Below are 17,889 nucleotides of genomic sequence, written 5' to 3'. Positions count from 1 at the left end.
AGAGGCCTAGGAGCTTTGCCCATGCTTCCTCTGCCAAGACTTGCTGTCAGTGACCTGACAGAGTGAGCCCATATGAAAGACCCCCTGTCACTAAGGGTCCTGAGTGGTGAGTCCGCGCACAGCCCCTGAGAATGGCCCACTAGGATGGTGGTGGGAGGCATATCACATGGTGGTGCTGCAGTCACGCTACGGTCTCAGACTTACAGTGTAACCTCGAGTCCTGTTAGCGGGAACTAGAATTAATAGTTCCAGGCATACTTTATCTTAATGGGCTGGATCTTTCATATAGCTGAAAGAAGGCCCCATAAGAGCTGTGGAGAGCTCTACAAGCAAATTAGGGAAAAGACTGTCACTCATGTTGGCTGCCCTACTTTGTTACCCACCAGTCACCTGGTGGAGGACTTCAGGAGGCAGTTTCACGGGGTTCTGTGCACACGGAAAGAGGCAAGTGGTAGCAAAAGTTACCCCGTGATTCCATTTAGCCAAGGACCCCACCATATCCACCAGAAGGGCTACATTTTTCCGATTCACATGAACAGATTTTTGTGATTCGCTATAGACTAGTAAAGGCCACCCCATACTGAGGTATATCTAAAAGAAACATTTTTTTAAATTCCCCATACCAATGTGCCACTTTTGAGTGAGGCAGGCAGGCCTCGCCAATCTGCCCATGTTCCCTCACCCTTCTCCTTCTCTTAATAGCCCAAGAGTTCCTTCCCCCCGAGTGCACAGCCCACCTGCAGCAACTTCTGGGCTGAGCCCTGACATTTCTCCTCTAGTTCCAGGATGTGACTCTTGAGTTCTTGGCTCTTCTGTTCCAGAGTGGCCTCGTTATCTCTCAGTCTCTTTAGAGTCTGCTCTTTCTCTTTCTCCAGTCTCCACAGATGAGACTTCTCCTCTTCTTGTAGGAATCTCTGAAGATCCTTAAAGTCAGACTGGATTTTTTGTTTCTGAATCTCTATCTTCTCCTAGAGTCAAGAAAGTATGCTCAGAAGGTAGAAACAAGCCAAATGTCCATCGATGAATGAATTGATAAAATGTCGTATATAGATAAAGGAATACTATTAAGACTTAAAAAGGAATGAAATTCTGATGTATGCTATGATGTGGATAAATCTTGGAGACATTATGCTAAGTGAAATAAGCCAGAAACAGGACAAATATTATATGATTCCACTTATATGGGGTATCTATGCTAGTCAAATTCATAGAGACAGAAAGTAGAATAGTGGTTACCAGAAGTTGAGAGGAGAAAGGAATGGGGAGTTAGTGTTTAATGGGTACAGAGTTCAGTTTGGGATGATGAAAAAGTTCTGGAGATTAGTTTCCACTATTAGTTCCCACTAAGAGATGTGTGGTGATAGTTGTACAACAATGAGAAAGTACTTAATGCCAATGAACTGTACATTTACAAATGACTAAAATGGTAAATTTTATGTTACGTGTATTTTAACATACACAGAAGACAGTTTTCTCAGCTACTGAGTCATCAGAGCTGGAAGAAAGTCATAAATTCCCTGCCGCAGAGTCATGCCTAGGAGGCGGGCACTCAGATGTGGGAGAGGACAGTTGTCATGATTCTCTACAGTCACCTGATTTATTTCCTTCTTCTTCAGCCAAGATGCAGGGGGAAGGAGGGGCAGTAGTGCCAGATAATTTAATTGTGGAACTAAGGCTGAGGTCAAACACTTTACCAGTTACAGAGAAAAAAAACTGAGTTTTTATTGGGTCATAAGGAGGTATTTCTGAGCCTGAGGAAATTTCTTGAAGCAAAAGCTTGTAATAAACATCACTGAGCCTGGACTCTAAGACAACCAGGCTAGTAGGGAAGTCCATGGTCTCAGCAGGGGCGGGTCTGGGTGGCAGGCTTTTATCATAGTTAACTGAGAAATATTCACCACCAACCCAGGGTCCCAGTAATCATCTTTATGTGTAAGACTGACAGAAGCCAAGTGCTACATCTTTTGGGGCCCGGCTTTCATTTTGGGAGAGACAGAATTGCAATTTCCACTAGTGCTTCCCCAATTCAGACATGGTTTTGATGACTGAGAGGATGTGCTAGAAGGGTCATGGATGGGGTTTCTGTATATATTAGTTATAATCAAGGTGTATCTAAAAGAAACATGGCCCAAGATCCCAGAAATAAGGGAAGTAAGAGCGTCCTTGGAGAGTTTAACATCCACAAACAAAGGATCAGGGCAGAGGATGGAAGAGACCCCTGAGAGAGGCAAAATAGTCCACCAGCCTGAGGGATTTGGCTACAAGTTGATGGATTACATAAATATTTCCAAAAGGGGATGCATCTCTGATCATGGGGAGCTAGTCAGCCAAGGGGGATCATCTTAGAGACTCTTAGTCTGCAGTTTATGTGTATAGGTTCTTGCAGCACTTATGACCCTCCTTATAAATCAAATAGACTTCTTTTACTAGCCTCATGGGCTTGAGCAATATGAATCTCAACCTGGAGTGATTCTGTTTCCTTAATGTTCACAAAGATTGATTTCTGAACCACAGCCTGCACTGTGGTAAGCGTGCCAAAGTAATAAAGTTGAGGCCTTCAAACCAGGAAGGTACTTTGAGGGGTTTAAAATTTGAAACCCAGTCAAGGATGGCTCTAACTTAAATAGACATACCAATTCTGCTTCTCCTGAGGCATCAGGAATCCTAGCCAATTACTACTGAAAAGTTGAAGGGATTGGAGATAAATTCTCACAGATGTAGATAACTAGGGGCATAAAAACAAACAATGGTTTCTTTTTGGGGTTTCATCTGGTTTCATTTGGTCTGGTTTAGTAAAAATAAATTATCATTGTGTTTTGCCAACCATCCTCTATGCCTACATTCTAGGATGGAAAAGAGCTTGAGATCAATAAACACAAATTCTTACATTCCATTCGCTTATTTGCTTTGTTGTGAACACCTTCAGTTTCATACATTCCTCTTCTAGTTGCCTCAAATTTGTCACAGCGTTCTGAAGCTTTTCCTGAAGGAAAAATTGGGTGAATAAAGTCTATTCAATTAGTAACTCTTCATTAGGCATGTAAGGGGAACCCCAGCCCTCCAAAACTATTAGAATAACACTGAATATACACTGAGTCATTTCTGGTAGTTTAGGAAGCACACTGAGGGCTGGATGTGCAATCACATATTTGATTCCCTTGGCAGCACTGAGCAATTGGTAGGATTTTTTGTTTTTTGTTTTTTGTTTTTAAAGATTTTATTTATTTGACAGAGAGAGACACAGCAAGAGAGGGAACACAAGCAGGGGGAGTGGGAGAGGGAGAAGCAGGCTTCCCGCCGAGCAGGGAGCCCGATGCGGGACTCGATCCCAGGACCCTGGGATCATGACCTGAGCCGAAGGCAGACGCTTAACGACTGAGCCACCCAGGTGCCCCAATTGGTAGGATTTTTAACATCATTTCTGTGCAGCAGAAACTGCGGCTTAGGAAGGGGTTAAATAACTTGCCCAAGGTGCAATAACTAGTTCCCACTAATAGATGGTTCTGAGTGGCTGAACCGAGCTGTGATTCCAACATCGTCCACTACCCCAGGGCCTGGGCTATATCCACCACTACAGTCTTGCCAGGGAAACACTTCACACAGAACAAGCTAATCATCATCTAAAAGAAGATTTTATAAAATAATGTGTTGAACCAAACATAACCAATGCCATAGTGATGCGCATGGAACTTTGAATGTGTTATGATGAGTCGGGAAGGAAAGACCAGGATGTCAGCGAAAGTTACTAGAAACAGTTAATGGAGGAGGGGAGCTCTGGTACTTTTGAAGAGTGATAATTCGTGAAGCCAATTTAAAATGATTTTGTATCTATGTCAAGCTTTTGGGTTATTTTTCAGAAATGTTTCTCACGTTTCCATGGAAAGCAATTTTAAGCTGACCTAAATTGCTAGTTGTGACCAAAGGATCAGCTCCTGTCTTCCGTAAATCCAATAAGTATACTCATTAATTCTTGAGTACTCTCAAGAAAGGGCTCTATGAAACTTGTCAGTCAAAGACCGTATTGCCGTTGCTATCCAGGGGACCCAGAACCTTACTACAAGCCCACCTCCACCTCACGGGGGCGGGAATAAGGAGCCCCGCACTGGGGATGTTTTTCTCAAATCTAGGCAGGAGAGAGAGAGAGTAAGGTGGCAGGACTGTGCCCTTTCTTCATTCCCTACAGCAAAGGCCAGCCTTCCTTTACTACTTCTGAGTGAGAAACAGGACTTGCCCCAAACCTCTCCCTCCACTTCATCCTCCATGAACAATCATTTTCAAATCCTGTAGCTCCCCTTCCTGAATCTTGCGTGAAACTGCCCCTTTCCCCCTTCTTACAGGAATAAGCTGAATTTTACTCCTAGATACTCCTTTTACTTTCAAGGCCAGAATGCCCTTTTCAACGTCAACCTGATCCTTCGATCTGCAAATAAACCCCCCCAGTGGCCAGTACTACTCTGGGCTAGGATTTCGACTCTAGTTGATACCACAGTTCCGGGCCAAGCTCCTTTCCCAGGCCATCGCCTGCCTTTCCCTACATCCCCCACCCTGGCTATGCCCTTGCACTTTTGGTCTCCTCTGTCTGGAATGCCCCCTCTTTTCTCCATGCCTGTATCTATGGTTAACTGTTACATGTTCTTCAGGAGTCACTTCTGAGAAGACTCCTCAGATACCACTCCCCACCCCTTGGTGTCCCTCCTCGCCACCCCAACCAGTTGATTCCAGGCAGTCTTTTTGCTGATTTGTCTTCCCCACTAGACTATAGGATACCTAAAAGGTGGTATATCTTTGTCTCCTGTGTTTTCAGAGTGTGTCATACGGTCTTGCACATTGTGGTTTCTAAAATTATATACATGGTGCGAAGCAATAAAACATGCAGGTCTGGGTTTGAGCACATTGCATTCTGGAGCAGGGAGATGTTCATCATAGCAAGAATGGAGAGGAACAAGAGTGTGACCATCCTGTTGAAGGTCAGGATGGACAGTCGGAACTTGACTCAATGAGGACCCATAAGAAACTATTTCTCGTATCATGAAAGACATGACATGAAGGGTGACATGATGACAGACAAGGATTTCAGGATCCTTTTCTCAGGTTATAGGCTAAATAACCTCAGTCCCCAAGGAGCAGCATGGGAGCGGTACTCGCCAAAGCCCTCCAACCCACACGCTCACCTTGTAGTCTTGGCATACGTCCTCGATGAGAGCCGTGTGGTGCCCTTTGTGCTGTGGTGACCGCTCACAGCGCCAGCAGATGAGCTGGCTCTCATCTTCGCAGAATAGGTGGAGGTGCTCTCCGTGTTCCTTACACGACATCTCATGGTCCATCTTCTTGATGACGTCAATGAGACTTCCCAGCTGCTTGTTGGGCCGGAGGCTGGACAAATGAAATGGAGCCCGGCAGTGGGGACAGGGGACCATATTTAACGTTTCCTGTTGCTCAAGGAAGGTGATGATGCACAGTTTGCAGTAGCTGTGTCCACAGTTGATGCTCATAGGCTCAGACATTAGGGACAGGCAGATGGCACACGTGGCTTCCTCCTTCATCTTGCTGGCTGAGGCCATGGCTTTTCCCGACAAGTTCCAATATGGGAGCTAGAGGCAGAGATGAAAATCCAAAGGTATGGAAACACACCTCACCTGAGCCTCCGTGCCACGCACTGCACCGGCCACTGAAATGGATTGGGATTTAGATGGCACATAAAATGAGGCTGTGTTGTGGAAAACGGTGGTGACGATCACATGTGGCCACTTATATTTAAATTAATTAAAATTAAATAAAATTCCGTTTCTCAATCCCTCTAGCCATATTTCAGTTGCTTAACAGCTGCGGTCACTGGTGGCTACACGATCGCCCATATGTCACACTCCCTGGTTGCAGAAAGTTTTCTCAGACCAAGCACTGACAGCGACAGAGAACAAGGAAGGCTTCCTCACCAAAGTTGTAGCAAGAGAGAACTCCGTGAGGGAGCGTGAAACTCTTTCCTACTCTAATAAACGTCAAGAATCCTTAGTACCAGGACTGTCCCTTCATGACTGGTGGTAACCCTGAAGTAACTGGGTGGCCGCTGAAGGATTCCCCCGAGATCATCCAATTTGACTCTACTGGAACCCCACTGCCGGCCCCCACTCCCACCCCACAGGGAACAAAGGACACCAGGGTAATAAGGTCTCAACGGAGCCCCAACCGGGATGATAACGAAAGTAAATAAGGCAACCAGAAGAACCAATGCGTCTTTGCTGTCGACCTCTCAGACCTGAGAGAAAGATCTGGAAAGAGCTGGGAAAGGAAGGGTTGTCCCCGGGAACAGAGCTCCCGCAGAGTGAGGGAGGGGACCGGCTCTCGGGGTGACAGGAGCACTGGGGGTTTGCAGAAGCCAGGAGGGGGCGGAAGCAGAGGAGGCAGGCCCCGCCTGGGAGGGGGGCGTCCCGCGGGCTGGGCCTCCTGGCCTCCAGCGGCAAGGACCCGACGACCCGTGACAGGGAGGGAGGCCTGACCAGAGGCACCCACCGCGGCCGGCAGCTGCTTGCGGAACCTCGCCCTGTCCCCCACTCCCCACCCCTGCGCCTTGGCGGGCAGGGGCGCGGAGGTGCGAGAAGCAGTTCAGAGGGTGACCACTACTTTCCCTGTTGACAGTGCCAGATATAAAAACAGGGCTTCGGCTGCAGTGGCGAGATGGGCTCCTAGCATCCCGTAACGTCTCTCGCAGTCACCGAGGATGTCCTCTGGAGACCCCTCTTCCCCGGCGGGTGCCTTCTCGGCGGGCACACACCGGGCTCCGCCGCGCCCGAGGCCCGGGCGTGCGGGCAGAGCGCCCTCCCTCCCTCCCCAGGCCCGGCGGGGACTCCGCGGGCCCACCAGCAGCCCCGACGGTCGGCAGGGTTCCGGCGGCGCGGGCTCCGCACAAGGACGCCCCTCACACACTCACCGGCACACACGCGTGCATCCCAACCCTCCGGGACACGCCCGCGCCCACCACCCTCCCCCAGCGCCCACCCCCACACACTTGCCGCCGCTTCCCCAGGCCCCGCCGCGCGGGTCGCAGACCTCAAACTCAGAAGCGAAACTGCTGTGAGAGGCGGGCCGCCGGGGACCGGAAGGATGTCTGAGGAGGGGCGCGCGACGGCCCGGGGAGGAGGCGTTCCCCAGGTCCTAGGAGGAGGCGCCCGTCAGTTCCCGGGGAGGAGGCGCCCGTCAGGGCCCGGGAAGGAGGAGTCCGCCAGGGGCCGGGGAGGAGGCGAGCGCGAGGGGCCGGGGAGGAGGCGTTCCCCAGGTCCTAGGAGGAGGCGCCCGTCAGGCCCCGGGGACGAGGCGAGCGCGAGAGGCCGGGGAGGAGGCGCCGGTCAGTTCCCGGGGAGGAGGCGCCGGTCAGGGCCCGGGGAGGAGGCGTCCGCCAGGTCCCGGGTATGAGGCTCCCGTCAGGTCCCGGGGAGGAGGCGCCCGTCAGGTCTCGGGGATGAGGGTCCCGTCAGGTCCCGGGTATGCGGCGCCCGTCAGGTCCCTGGGATGAGGCGCCCGTCAGGTCCCGGGGATGAGGCTCCCGTCAGGTCCCGGGGATGAGGCGCCCGTCAGGTCCCGGGGATGAGGCTCCTGTCAGGTCCCGGGGAGGAGGCTCCCGTTAGGTCCCGGAGATGAGGCTCCCGTCAGGTCCCGGGGTGGAGGCTCCCGTCAGGTCCCGGGGACGAGGCTCCCGTCAGGTCCCGGGGTCGAAGCCCCCGTCAGGTCCCGGGGATGAGGCGCCCGTCAGGTCCTGGGGAGGAGGCGCCCGTCATGTCCCGGAGAGGGGGCGCCCGTCAGTTCCCCGGGGTGAGGCGCCCATCATGTCCCGGGGAGGAGGCGCCCGTCAGGGCCCGGGGAGGAGACGCGCGCCAGGGCCCGGGGAGGGGGCGCCCGTCAGGTCCCGGGGATGAGGCTCTCGTCAGGTCCCGGGTATGAGGCGCCCGTCAGGTCCCGGGGATGAGGCTCCCGGCAGGTCCCGGGGATGAAGCTCCCGTCAGGTCCAGGGTATGAGGCGCCCGTCAGGTCCCGGGAATGAGGCTCCCGTCAGGCCCCGGGGATGAGGCTCCCGTCAGGTCCCGGGGATGAGGCTCCTGTCAGGTCCCGGGGAGGGGCGCCAGTCAGGTCCCCGGGATGAGGCTCTCGTCAGGTCCCGGGGAGGAGGCGCCCATCAGGTCCCGGGGATGAGGCGCCCGTCAGGTCCCGGGGATGAGGCGCCCGTCAGGTCCCGGGGATGAGGCTCCCGTCAGGTATCGGGGAGGAGGCGCCCGTCAGGTCCCGGGGAGGAGGGTCCCGTCAGGTCCCGGGTATGCGGCGCCCGTCAGGTCCCCGGGATGAGGCTCTCGTCAGGTCCAGGGGATGAAGCTCCCGTCAGGTCCCGGGGATGAGGCTCCCGTCAGGTCCCGGGGATGAGGCTCCCGTCAGGTCCCGGGGATGAAGCTCCCGTCAGGTCCCGGGGATGAGGTGCCCGCCAGGTCCCGGGGAGGAGGCTCCCATCGATGAGGCTCCCGTCAGGTCCCGGGTATGAGGCGCCCGTCAGGTCCTGGGGATGAGGCTCCCGTCGATGAGGCTCCCGTCAGGTCCCGGGTATGAGGCTCCCGTCAGGTCCCGGGTATGAGGCGCCCGTCAGGTCCCGGGGATGAGGCGCCCGTCAGGTCCCGGGGATGAAGCTCCCATCGATGAGGCTCCCGTCAGGTCCCGGGAATGAGGCTCCCGTCAGGTCCCGGGTATGAGGCGCCCGTCAGGTCCCGGGGAGGAGGCTCCCGTCAGGTCCCGGGTATGAGGCTCCCGTCAGGTCCCGGGGAGGAGGCGCCCGTCAGGTCCCGGGGATGAGGCTCCCGTCAGGTCCCGGGTATGAGGCTCCCGTCAGGTCCCGGGGACGAGGCGCCCGTCAGGTCCCGGGGATGAGGCGCCCGTCAGGTCCCGGGTTGAAGCTCCCGTCAGGTTCCGGGGATGAGGCTCCCGTCAGGTCCCGGGGATGAGGCTCCCGTCAGGTCCCGGGGATGAGGCGCCCGTCAGGTCCCGGGGATGAGGCGCCCGTCAGGTCCCGGGGAGGAGGCTCCCGTCATGTACCGGGGACGAGGCTCCCGTCAGGTCCCGGAGACGAAGCTCCCGTCAGATCCCGGGGATGAGGCGCCCGTCAGGTCCCGGGGAGGAGGCTCCCGTCAGGGCCCGGGAAGGGTCGCCCGTCAGGTCCCCGGGACGAGGCTCCCGTCAGGTCCAGGGGATGAGGCTCCCATCAGTTCCCGGGGAGGAGGCGCCCGTCAGGTCCAGGAGAGGGGGCGCCCTTGAGTTCCCCGGGGTGAGGCGCCCGTCTTGTCCCGGGGAGGGGGCGCCCGTCAGGTCCCGGGGATGAGGCTCCCTTCGATGAGGCTCCAGTCAGGTCCCGGGGATGAGGCTCCCGTCAGGTCCCGGGTATGAGGCGCCCATCAGGTCCCGGGTATGAGGCGCCCATCAGGTCCCGGGGAGGAGGCGCCCGTCAGGTCCCGGGGAGGAGGCTCCCATCAGGGCCCGGGGATGAGGCTCCCGTCAGGTCCCGGGGATGAGGCGCCCGTCAGGTCCCGGGGATGAGGCGCCCGTCAGGTCCCGGGGATGAGGCTCCCGTCAGGTACCGGGGAGGAGGCGCCCGTCAGGTCCCGGGGAGGAGGGTCCCGTCAGGTTCCGGGTATGTGGCGCCCGTCAGGTCCCGGGGATGAGGCTCTCGTCAGGTCCAGGGGATGAAACTCCCGTCAGGTCCCGGGGATGAGGCTCCCGTCAGGTCCCGGGGATGAGGCTCCCGTCAGGTCCCGGGGATGAAGCTCCCGTCAGGTCCCGGGGATGAGGCGCCCGCCAGGTCCCGGGGAGGAGGCTCCCATCGATGAGACGCCCGTCAGGTCCCGGGTATGAGGCGCCCGTCAGGTCCCGGGGATGTGGCTCCCGTCGATGAGGCTCCCGTCAGGTCCCGGGGATGAGGCACCCGTCAGGTCCCGGGGATGAGGCGCCCGTCAGGTCCCGGGGATGAGGCTCCCGTCAGGTACCAGGGAGGAGGCGCCCGTCAGGTCCCGGGGAGGAGGGTCCCGTCAGGTCCCGGGTATGCGGCGCCCGTCAGGTCCCGGGGACGAGGCTCCCGTCAGGTCCCGGGGTCGAAGCCCCCGTCAGGTCCCGGGGATGAGGCGCCCGTCATGTCCCGGGGAGGAGGCGCCCGTCAGGGCCCGGGGAGGAGACGCGCGCCAGGGCCCGGGGAGGGGGCGCCCGTCAGGTCCCGGGGATGAGGCTCTCGTCAGGTCCCGGGTATGAGGCGCCCGTCAGGTCCCGGGGATGAGGCTCCCGTCAGGTCCCGGGGATGAGGCTCCCGTCAGGTCCAGGGTATGAGGCGCCCGTCAGGTCCCGGGAATGAGGCTCCTGTCAGGCCCCGGGGATGAGGCTCCCGTCAGGTCCCGGGGATGAGACGCCTGTCAGGTCCCGGGGAGGGGCGCCCGTCAGGTCCCGGGGATGAGGCGCCCGTCACGTCGCGGGGAGGAGGCTCCCGTCAGGTCCCGGCGATGAGCCTCCCGTCAGGTCCCAGGGATGAGGCGCCCGTCAGGTCCCGGGGAGGAGGCGCCCGTCAGGTCCCGGGGATGAGGCTCCCGTCGATGAGGCTCCAGTCAGGTCCCGGGGATGAGGCTCCCGTCGGGTCCCGGGTATGAGGCGCCCATCAGGTCCCGGGGATGAGGCGCCCATCAGGTCCCGGGGAGGAGGTGCCCGTCAGGTCCCGGGGAGGAGGCTCCCGTCCGGGCCCGGGGATGAGGCTCCTGTCAGGTCCCGGGGAGGAGGCGCCCGTCAGGTCCCGGGTATGCGGCGCCCGTCAGGTCCCCGGGATGAGGCTCTCGTCAGGTCCAGGGGATGAAGCTCCCGTCAGGTCCCGGGGATGAGGCTCCCGTCAGGTTCCGGGGATGAAGCTCCCGTCAGGTCCCGGGGATGAGGCGCCCGCCAGGTCCCGGGGAGGAGGCTCCCATCGATGAGGCTCCCGTCAGGTCCCGGGGATGAGGCTCCCGTCAGGTCCCGGGTATGAGGCGCCCGTCAGGTCCCGTGTATGAGGCGCCCGTCAGGTCCCGGGGATGAGGCTCCCATAGATGAGGCTCCCGTCAGGTCCCGGGAATGAGGCTCCCGTCAGGTCCCGGGTATGAGGCGCCCGTCAGGTCCCGGGGAGGAGGCGCCCGTCAGGTCCCGGGGATGAGGCGCCCGTCAGGTCCCGGGGATGAGGCTCCCGTCAGGTCCCGGGTATGAGGCTCCCGTCAGGTCCCGGGGAGGAGGCTCCCGTCAGGTCCCGGGGATGAGGCTCCCGTCAGGTCCCGGGGAGGGGGCACCCGTCAGGTCCCGGGGAGGAGGCTCCCGTCAGGTCCCGGAGATGAGGCTCCCGTCAGGTCCCGGGGATGAGGCGCCCGTCAGGTCCCGGGGAGGAGGCTCCCGTCAGGTCCCGGGGACGAGGCTCCCGTCAGGCCCCGGGGACGAGGCTCCCGTCAGGTCCCGGGGAGGAGGCTCCCGTCAGGGTCCGGGGAAGGGGCGCCCGTCAGGTCCCGGGGATGAGGCTCCCGTCAGGTCCCGGGGATGAGGCTCCCGTCAGGTCCCGGGGATGAGGCTCCTGTCAGGTCCCGGGGAGGGGCGCCCGTCAGGTCCCGGGGATGAGGCGCCCGTCACGTCGCGGGGATGAGGCGCCCGTCACGTCGCGGGGAGGAGGCTCCCGTCAGGTCCCGGGGATGAGGCTCCCGTCAGGTCCCGGGGATGAGGCACCCGTCAGGTCCCGGGGAGGAGGCTCCCGTCAGGGCCCGGGGAAGGGGCGCCCGTCAGGTCCCCGGGACGAGGCTCCCGTCAGGTCCCGGGGATGAGGCTCCCGTCAGTTCCCGGGGAGGAGGCGCCCGTCAGGTCCCGGAGAGGGGGCGCCCGTCAGTTCCCCGGGGTGAGGCGCCCGTCTTGTCCCGGGGAGGGGGCGCCCGTCAGGTCCCGGGGATGAGGCTCCCGTCGATGAGGCTCCAGTCAGGTCCCGGGGATGAGGCTCCCGTCAGGTCCCGGGTATGAGGCGCCCATCAGGTCCCGGGGATGAGGCGCCCGTCAGGTCCCGGGGAGGAGGCGCCCGTCAGGTCCCGGGGAGGAGGCTCCCATCAGGGCCCGGGGATGAGGGTCCCGTCCTGTCCCGGGGAGGAGGCGCCCGTCAGGTCCCGGGGATGAGGCGCCCTTCAGGTCCCGGGGAGGAGGCGCCCGTCAGGTCCTGGGGATGAGGCGCCCGTCAGGTCCCGGGGATGAGGCTCCCGTCAGGTCCCGGGTATGAGGCTCCCGTCAGGTCCCGGGGATGAGGCGCCCGTCAGGTCCCGGGTTGAAGCTCCTGTCAGGTTCCGGGGATGAGGCTCCCGTCAGGTCCCGGGGATGAGGCTCCCGTCAGGTCCCGGGGATGAGGCGCCCGTCAGGTCCCGGGGAGGAGGCTCCCTTCAGGGCCCGGGGAAGGGGTGCCCGTCAGGTCCCGGGGATGAGGCGCCCGTCAGGTCCCGGGGATGAGGCGCCCGTCAGGGCCCGGGAATGAGGCTCCCGTCAGATCCCGGGGATGATGCTCCCGTCACGTCCCGGGGACGAGGCTCCCGTCAGGTCCCGGAGACGAAGCTCCCGTCAGGTCCCGGGGATGAGGCGCCCGTCAGGTCCCGGGGAGGAGGCTCCCGTCAGGGCCCGGGGAAGGGGCGCCCGTCAGGTACCGGGGATGAGGCTCCCGTCAGGTCCCGGGGATGAGGCTCCCGTCAGTTCCCGGGGAGGAGGCGCCCGTCAGGTCCCGGAGAGGGGGCGCCCGTCAGTTCCCCGGGGTGAGGCGCCCGTCTTGTCCCGGGGAGGAGGCGCCCGTCAGGGCCCGGGGAGGAGGCGCGCGCCAGGGCCCGGGGAGGGGGCGCCCGTCAGGTCCCGGGGATGAGGCTCCCGTCGATGAGGCTCCCGTCAGGTCCCGGGGATGAGGCGCCCGTCAGGTCCCGGGGATGAGGCGCCCGTCAGGGCCCGGGGAAGGGGTGCCCGTCAGGTCCCGGGGATGAGGCGCCCGTCAGGTCCCGGGGATGAGGCTCCCGTCGATGAGGCTCCCGTCAGGTCTCGGGGAGGAGGCTCCCGTCAGGTCCCGGATATGAGGCGCCCGTCAGGTGCCGGGGATGAGGCTCCCATCAGGTCCCCGGGAGGGGGCACCCGTCAGGTCCCGGGGATGAGGCGCCCGTCAGGTCCCGGGGAGGAGGCTCCCGTCAGGTCCCGGGGATGAGGCTCCCGTCAGGTCCCGGGTATGAGGCGCGCGCCAGGGCCCGGGGATGGGGCGCCCGTCAGGTCCCGGGGATGAGGCGCCCGTCAGGTCCCGGGGATGAGGCTCCCGTCGATGAGGCTCCCGTCAGGTCCCGGGTATCAGGCGCCCGTCAGGTCCCGGGGATGAGGCTCCCGTCGATGAGGCTCCTGTCAGGTCCTGGGGATGAGGCTCCCGTCAGGTCCCGGGGATGAGGCGCCCGTCAGGTCCCGGGTATGAGGCTCCCGTCGATGAGGCTCCAGTCAGGTCCCGGTGATGAGGCTCCCGTCAGGTCCCGGGGATGAGGTGCCCGTCAGGTCCCGGGTATGAGGCTCCCGTCGATGAGGCTCCAGTCAGGTCCCGGTGATGAGGCTCCCGTCAGGTCCCGGGGATGAGGCGCCCATCAGGTCCGGGGAGGAGGCGCCCGTCAGGTCCCGGGGAGGAGGCTCCCGTCAGGTCCCGGGGATGAGGCTCCCATCAGGTCCCGGGGATGAGGCGCCCGTCAGGTCCCGGGGAGGAGGCTCCCTTCAGGGCCCGGGGAAGGGGCGCCCGTCAGGTCCCCGGGATGAGGCGCCCGTCAGGTCCCGGGGAGGAGGCACCCGTCAGGGCCCGGGGATGAGGCTCCTGTCAGGTCCCGGGGAGGGGGCGCCCGTCAGGTCCCGGGGAGGAGGCTCCCGTCAGGTCCCGGGGATGAGGGTCCCGTCCTGTCCCGGGGAGGAGGCGCCCGTCAGGGCCCGGGGAGGAGACGTGCGCCAGGGCCCGGGGAGGGGGCGTCCTTCAGGGCCCGGGGATGAGGCTCTCGTCAGGTCCCGGGAATGAGGCGCCCGTCAGGTCCCGGGGATGAGGCTCCCGTCAGGTCCCGGGGATGAAGCTCCCGTCAGGTCCAGGGTATGAGGCGCCCGTCAGGTCCCGGGAATGAGGCTCCCGTCAGGTCCCGGGGATGAGGCTCCCGTCAGGTCCCGGGGATGAGGCGCCTGTCAGGTCCCGGGTAGGAGGCTCCCGTCAGGGCCCGGGGAAGGGGCGCCCGTCAGGTCCCGGGGATGAGGCTCCTGTCAGGTCCCGGGGATGAGGCTCCCATCAGGTCCCGGGGATGAGGCTCCCGTCAGGTCCCGGGGATGAGGCGCCTGTCAGGTCCCGGGGATGAGGCTCCTGTCAGGTCCCGGGGAGGGGCGCCCGTCAGGTCCCGGGGATGAGGCGCCCGTCAGGTCCCGGGGAGGAGGCTCCCTTCAGGGCCCGTGGAAGGGGCGCCCGTCAGGTCCCCGGGATGAGGCGCCCGTCAGGTCCCGGGGAGGAGGCACCCGTCAGGGCCCGGGGATGAGGCTCCTGTCAGGTCCCGGGGAGGGGGCGCCCGTCAGGTCCTGGGGAGGAGGCTCCCGTCAGGTCCCGGGGATGAGGCGCCCGTCAGGTCCCGGGGAGGAGGCTCCTGTCAGGTCTCGGGGATGAGGCTCCCGTCAGGTCCCGGGGACGAGGCTCCCGTCAGGTCCCGGGGACGAAGCTCCCGTCAGGTCCCGGGGAGGAGGCGCTCGTCAGGTCCCGGGGAGGAGGCTCCCGTCAGGGTCCGGGGGAGGGGCGCCCGTCAGGTCCCGGTGATGAGGCTCCCGTCAGGTCCCGGGGAGGAGGCGCCCGTCAGGTCTCGGGGATGAGGGTCCCGTCAGGTCCCGGGTATGCGGCGCCCGTCAGGTCCCTGGGATGAGGCGCCCGTCAGGTCCCGGGGATGAGGCTCCCGTCAGGTCCCGGGGATGAGGCGCCCGTCAGGTCCCGGGGATGAGGCTCCTGTCAGGTCCCGGGGAGGAGGCTCCCGTTAGGTCCCGGAGATGAGGCTCCCGTCAGGTCCCGGGGTGGAGGCTCCCGTCAGGTCCCGGGGACGAGGCTCCCGTCAGGTCCCGGGGTCGAAGCCCCCGTCAGGTCCCGGGGATGAGGCGCCCGTCAGGTCCTGGGGAGGAGGCGCCCGTCATGTCCCGGAGAGGGGGCGCCCGTCAGTTCCCCGGGGTGAGGCGCCCATCATGTCCCGGGGAGGAGGCGCCCGTCAGGGCCCGGGGAGGAGACGCGCGCCAGGGCCCGGGGAGGGGGCGCCCGTCAGGTCCCGGGGATGAGGCTCTCGTCAGGTCCCGGGTATGAGGCGCCCGTCAGGTCCCGGGGATGAGGCTCCCGGCAGGTCCCGGGGATGAAGCTCCCGTCAGGTCCAGGGTATGAGGCGCCCGTCAGGTCCCGGGAATGAGGCTCCCGTCAGGCCCCGGGGATGAGGCTCCCGTCAGGTCCCGGGGATGAGGCTCCTGTCAGGTCCCGGGGAGGGGCGCCAGTCAGGTCCCCGGGATGAGGCTCTCGTCAGGTCCCGGGGAGGAGGCGCCCATCAGGTCCCGGGGATGAGGCGCCCGTCAGGTCCCGGGGATGAGGCGCCCGTCAGGTCCCGGGGATGAGGCTCCCGTCAGGTATCGGGGAGGAGGCGCCCGTCAGGTCCCGGGGAGGAGGGTCCCGTCAGGTCCCGGGTATGCGGCGCCCGTCAGGTCCCCGGGATGAGGCTCTCGTCAGGTCCAGGGGATGAAGCTCCCGTCAGGTCCCGGGGATGAGGCTCCCGTCAGGTCCCGGGGATGAGGCTCCCGTCAGGTCCCGGGGATGAAGCTCCCGTCAGGTCCCGGGGATGAGGTGCCCGCCAGGTCCCGGGGAGGAGGCTCCCATCGATGAGGCTCCCGTCAGGTCCCGGGTATGAGGCGCCCGTCAGGTCCTGGGGATGAGGCTCCCGTCGATGAGGCTCCCGTCAGGTCCCGGGGATGAGGCTCCCGTCAGGTCCCGGGTATGAGGCGCCCGTCAGGTCCCGGGGATGAGGCGCCCGTCAGGTCCCGGGGATGAAGCTCCCATCGATGAGGCTCCCGTCAGGTCCCGGGAATGAGGCTCCCGTCAGGTCCCGGGTATGAGGCGCCCGTCAGGTCCCGGGGAGGAGGCTCCCGTCAGGTCCCGGGTATGAGGCTCCCGTCAGGTCCCGGGGAGGAGGCGCCCGTCAGGTCCCGGGGATGAGGCTCCCGTCAGGTCCCGGGTATGAGGCTCCCGTCAGGTCCCGGGGACGAGGCGCCCGTCAGGTCCCGGGGATGAGGCGCCCGTCAGGTCCCGGGTTGAAGCTCCCGTCAGGTTCCGGGGATGAGGCTCCCGTCAGGTCCCGGGGATGAGGCTCCCGTCAGGTCCCGGGGATGAGGCGCCCGTCAGGTCCCGGGGATGAGGCGCCCGTCAGGTCCCGGGGAGGAGGCTCCCGTCACGTACCGGGGACGAGGCTCCCGTCAGGTCCCGGAGACGAAGCTCCCGTCAGATCCCGGGGATGAGGCGCCCGTCAGGTCCCGGGGAGGAGGCTCCCGTCAGGGCCCGGGAAGGGTCGCCCGTCAGGTCCCCGGGACGAGGCTCCCGTCAGGTCCAGGGGATGAGGCTCCCATCAGTTCCCGGGGAGGAGGCGCCCGTCAGGTCCAGGAGAGGGGGCGCCCTTGAGTTCCCCGGGGTGAGGCGCCCGTCTTGTCCCGGGGAGGGGGCGCCCGTCAGGTCCCGGGGATGAGGCTCCCTTCGATGAGGCTCCAGTCAGGTCCCGGGGATGAGGCTCCCGTCAGGTCCCGGGTATGAGGCGCCCATCAGGTCCCGGGTATGAGGCGCCCATCAGGTCCCGGGGAGGAGGCGCCCGTCAGGTCCCGGGGAGGAGGCTCCCATCAGGGCCCGGGGATGAGGCTCCCGTCAGGTCCCGGGGATGAGGCGCCCGTCAGGTCCCGGGGATGAGGCGCCCGTCAGGTCCCGGGGATGAGGCTCCCGTCAGGTACCGGGGAGGAGGCGCCCGTCAGGTCCCGGGGAGGAGGGTCCCGTCAGGTTCCGGGTATGCGGCGCCCGTCAGGTCCCCGGGATGAGGCTCTCGTCAGGTCCAGGGGATGAAGCTCCCGTCAGGTCCCGGGGATGAGGCTCCCGTCAGGTCCCGGGGATGAGGCTCCCGTCAGGTCCCGGGGATGAAGCTCCCGTCAGGTCCCGGGGATGAGGCGCCCGCCAGGTCCCGGGGAGGAGGCTCCCATCGATGAGACGCCCGTCAGGTCCCGGGTATGAGGCGCCCGTCAGGTCCCGGGGATGTGGCTCCCGTCGATGAGGCTCCCGTCAGGTCCCGGGGATGAGGCACCCGTCAGGTCCCGGGGATGAGGCGCCCGTCAGGTCCCGGGGATGAGGCTCCCGTCAGGTACCAGGGAGGAGGCGCCCGTCAGGTCCCGGGGAGGAGGGTCCCGTCAGGTCCCGGGTATGCGGCGCCCGTCAGGTCCCGGGGACGAGGCTCCCGTCAGGTCCCGGGGTCGAAGCCCCCGTCAGGTCCCGGGGATGAGGCGCCCGTCATGTCCCGGGGAGGAGGCGCCCGTCAGGGCCCGGGGAGGAGACGCGCGCCAGGGCCCGGGGAGGGGGCGCCCGTCAGGTCCCGGGGATGAGGCTCTCGTCAGGTCCCGGGTATGAGGCGCCCGTCAGGTCCCGGGGATGAGGCTCCCGTCAGGTCCCGGGGATGAGGCTCCCGTCAGGTCCAGGGTATGAGGCGCCCGTCAGGTCCCGGGAATGAGGCTCCTGTCAGGCCCCGGGGATGAGGCTCCCGTCAGGTCCCGGGGATGAGACGCCTGTCAGGTCCCGGGGAGGGGCGCCCGTCAGGT

At 63.5% G+C, this 17,889-nt stretch overlaps 1 protein-coding gene across 7 annotated transcripts in view; it reads right to left on the bottom strand.

Annotated features, from left to right (window-relative positions):
• The window catches only part of TRIM38 (tripartite motif containing 38), a 37,982-nt gene extending 30,868 nt beyond the window's left edge, over positions 1 to 7,114 (bottom strand). For 3 of the 7 annotated variants that reach the window (XR_013441460.1, XR_013441459.1, XR_013441461.1), the window contains exons 1-4: positions 6,926 to 6,946; positions 5,172 to 5,591; positions 2,888 to 2,983; positions 738 to 968 (exon numbers count right to left, since the gene is read on the bottom strand). Coding sequence is in view for 4 of the 7 variants with exons in the window: in XM_078055765.1 (XP_077911891.1) it covers positions 738 to 968; positions 2,888 to 2,983; positions 5,172 to 5,591; positions 6,926 to 6,943 (765 nt within the window). In the remaining 3 variants the exon portion in view is untranslated. Of the gene's footprint in view, positions 1 to 737; positions 969 to 2,887; positions 2,984 to 5,171; positions 5,592 to 6,925; positions 6,947 to 7,003 lie in introns of those variants that run through there. The other 4 variants (XM_036112292.2, XM_036112290.2, XM_036112291.2 and 1 more) reach the window with 4 other exon arrangements.
• Between the last annotated feature and the right edge of the window lie 10,775 nt (positions 7,115 to 17,889).

This window comes from Halichoerus grypus, chromosome 9 (genome assembly GCF_964656455.1).
Source record: "Halichoerus grypus chromosome 9, mHalGry1.hap1.1, whole genome shotgun sequence".
Taxonomy (NCBI): Eukaryota; Metazoa; Chordata; class Mammalia; order Carnivora; family Phocidae; genus Halichoerus; species Halichoerus grypus.
The sequence above is the reverse complement of the archived record's forward strand: the minus strand, read 5'-3'. Positions and strand labels throughout refer to the sequence as shown.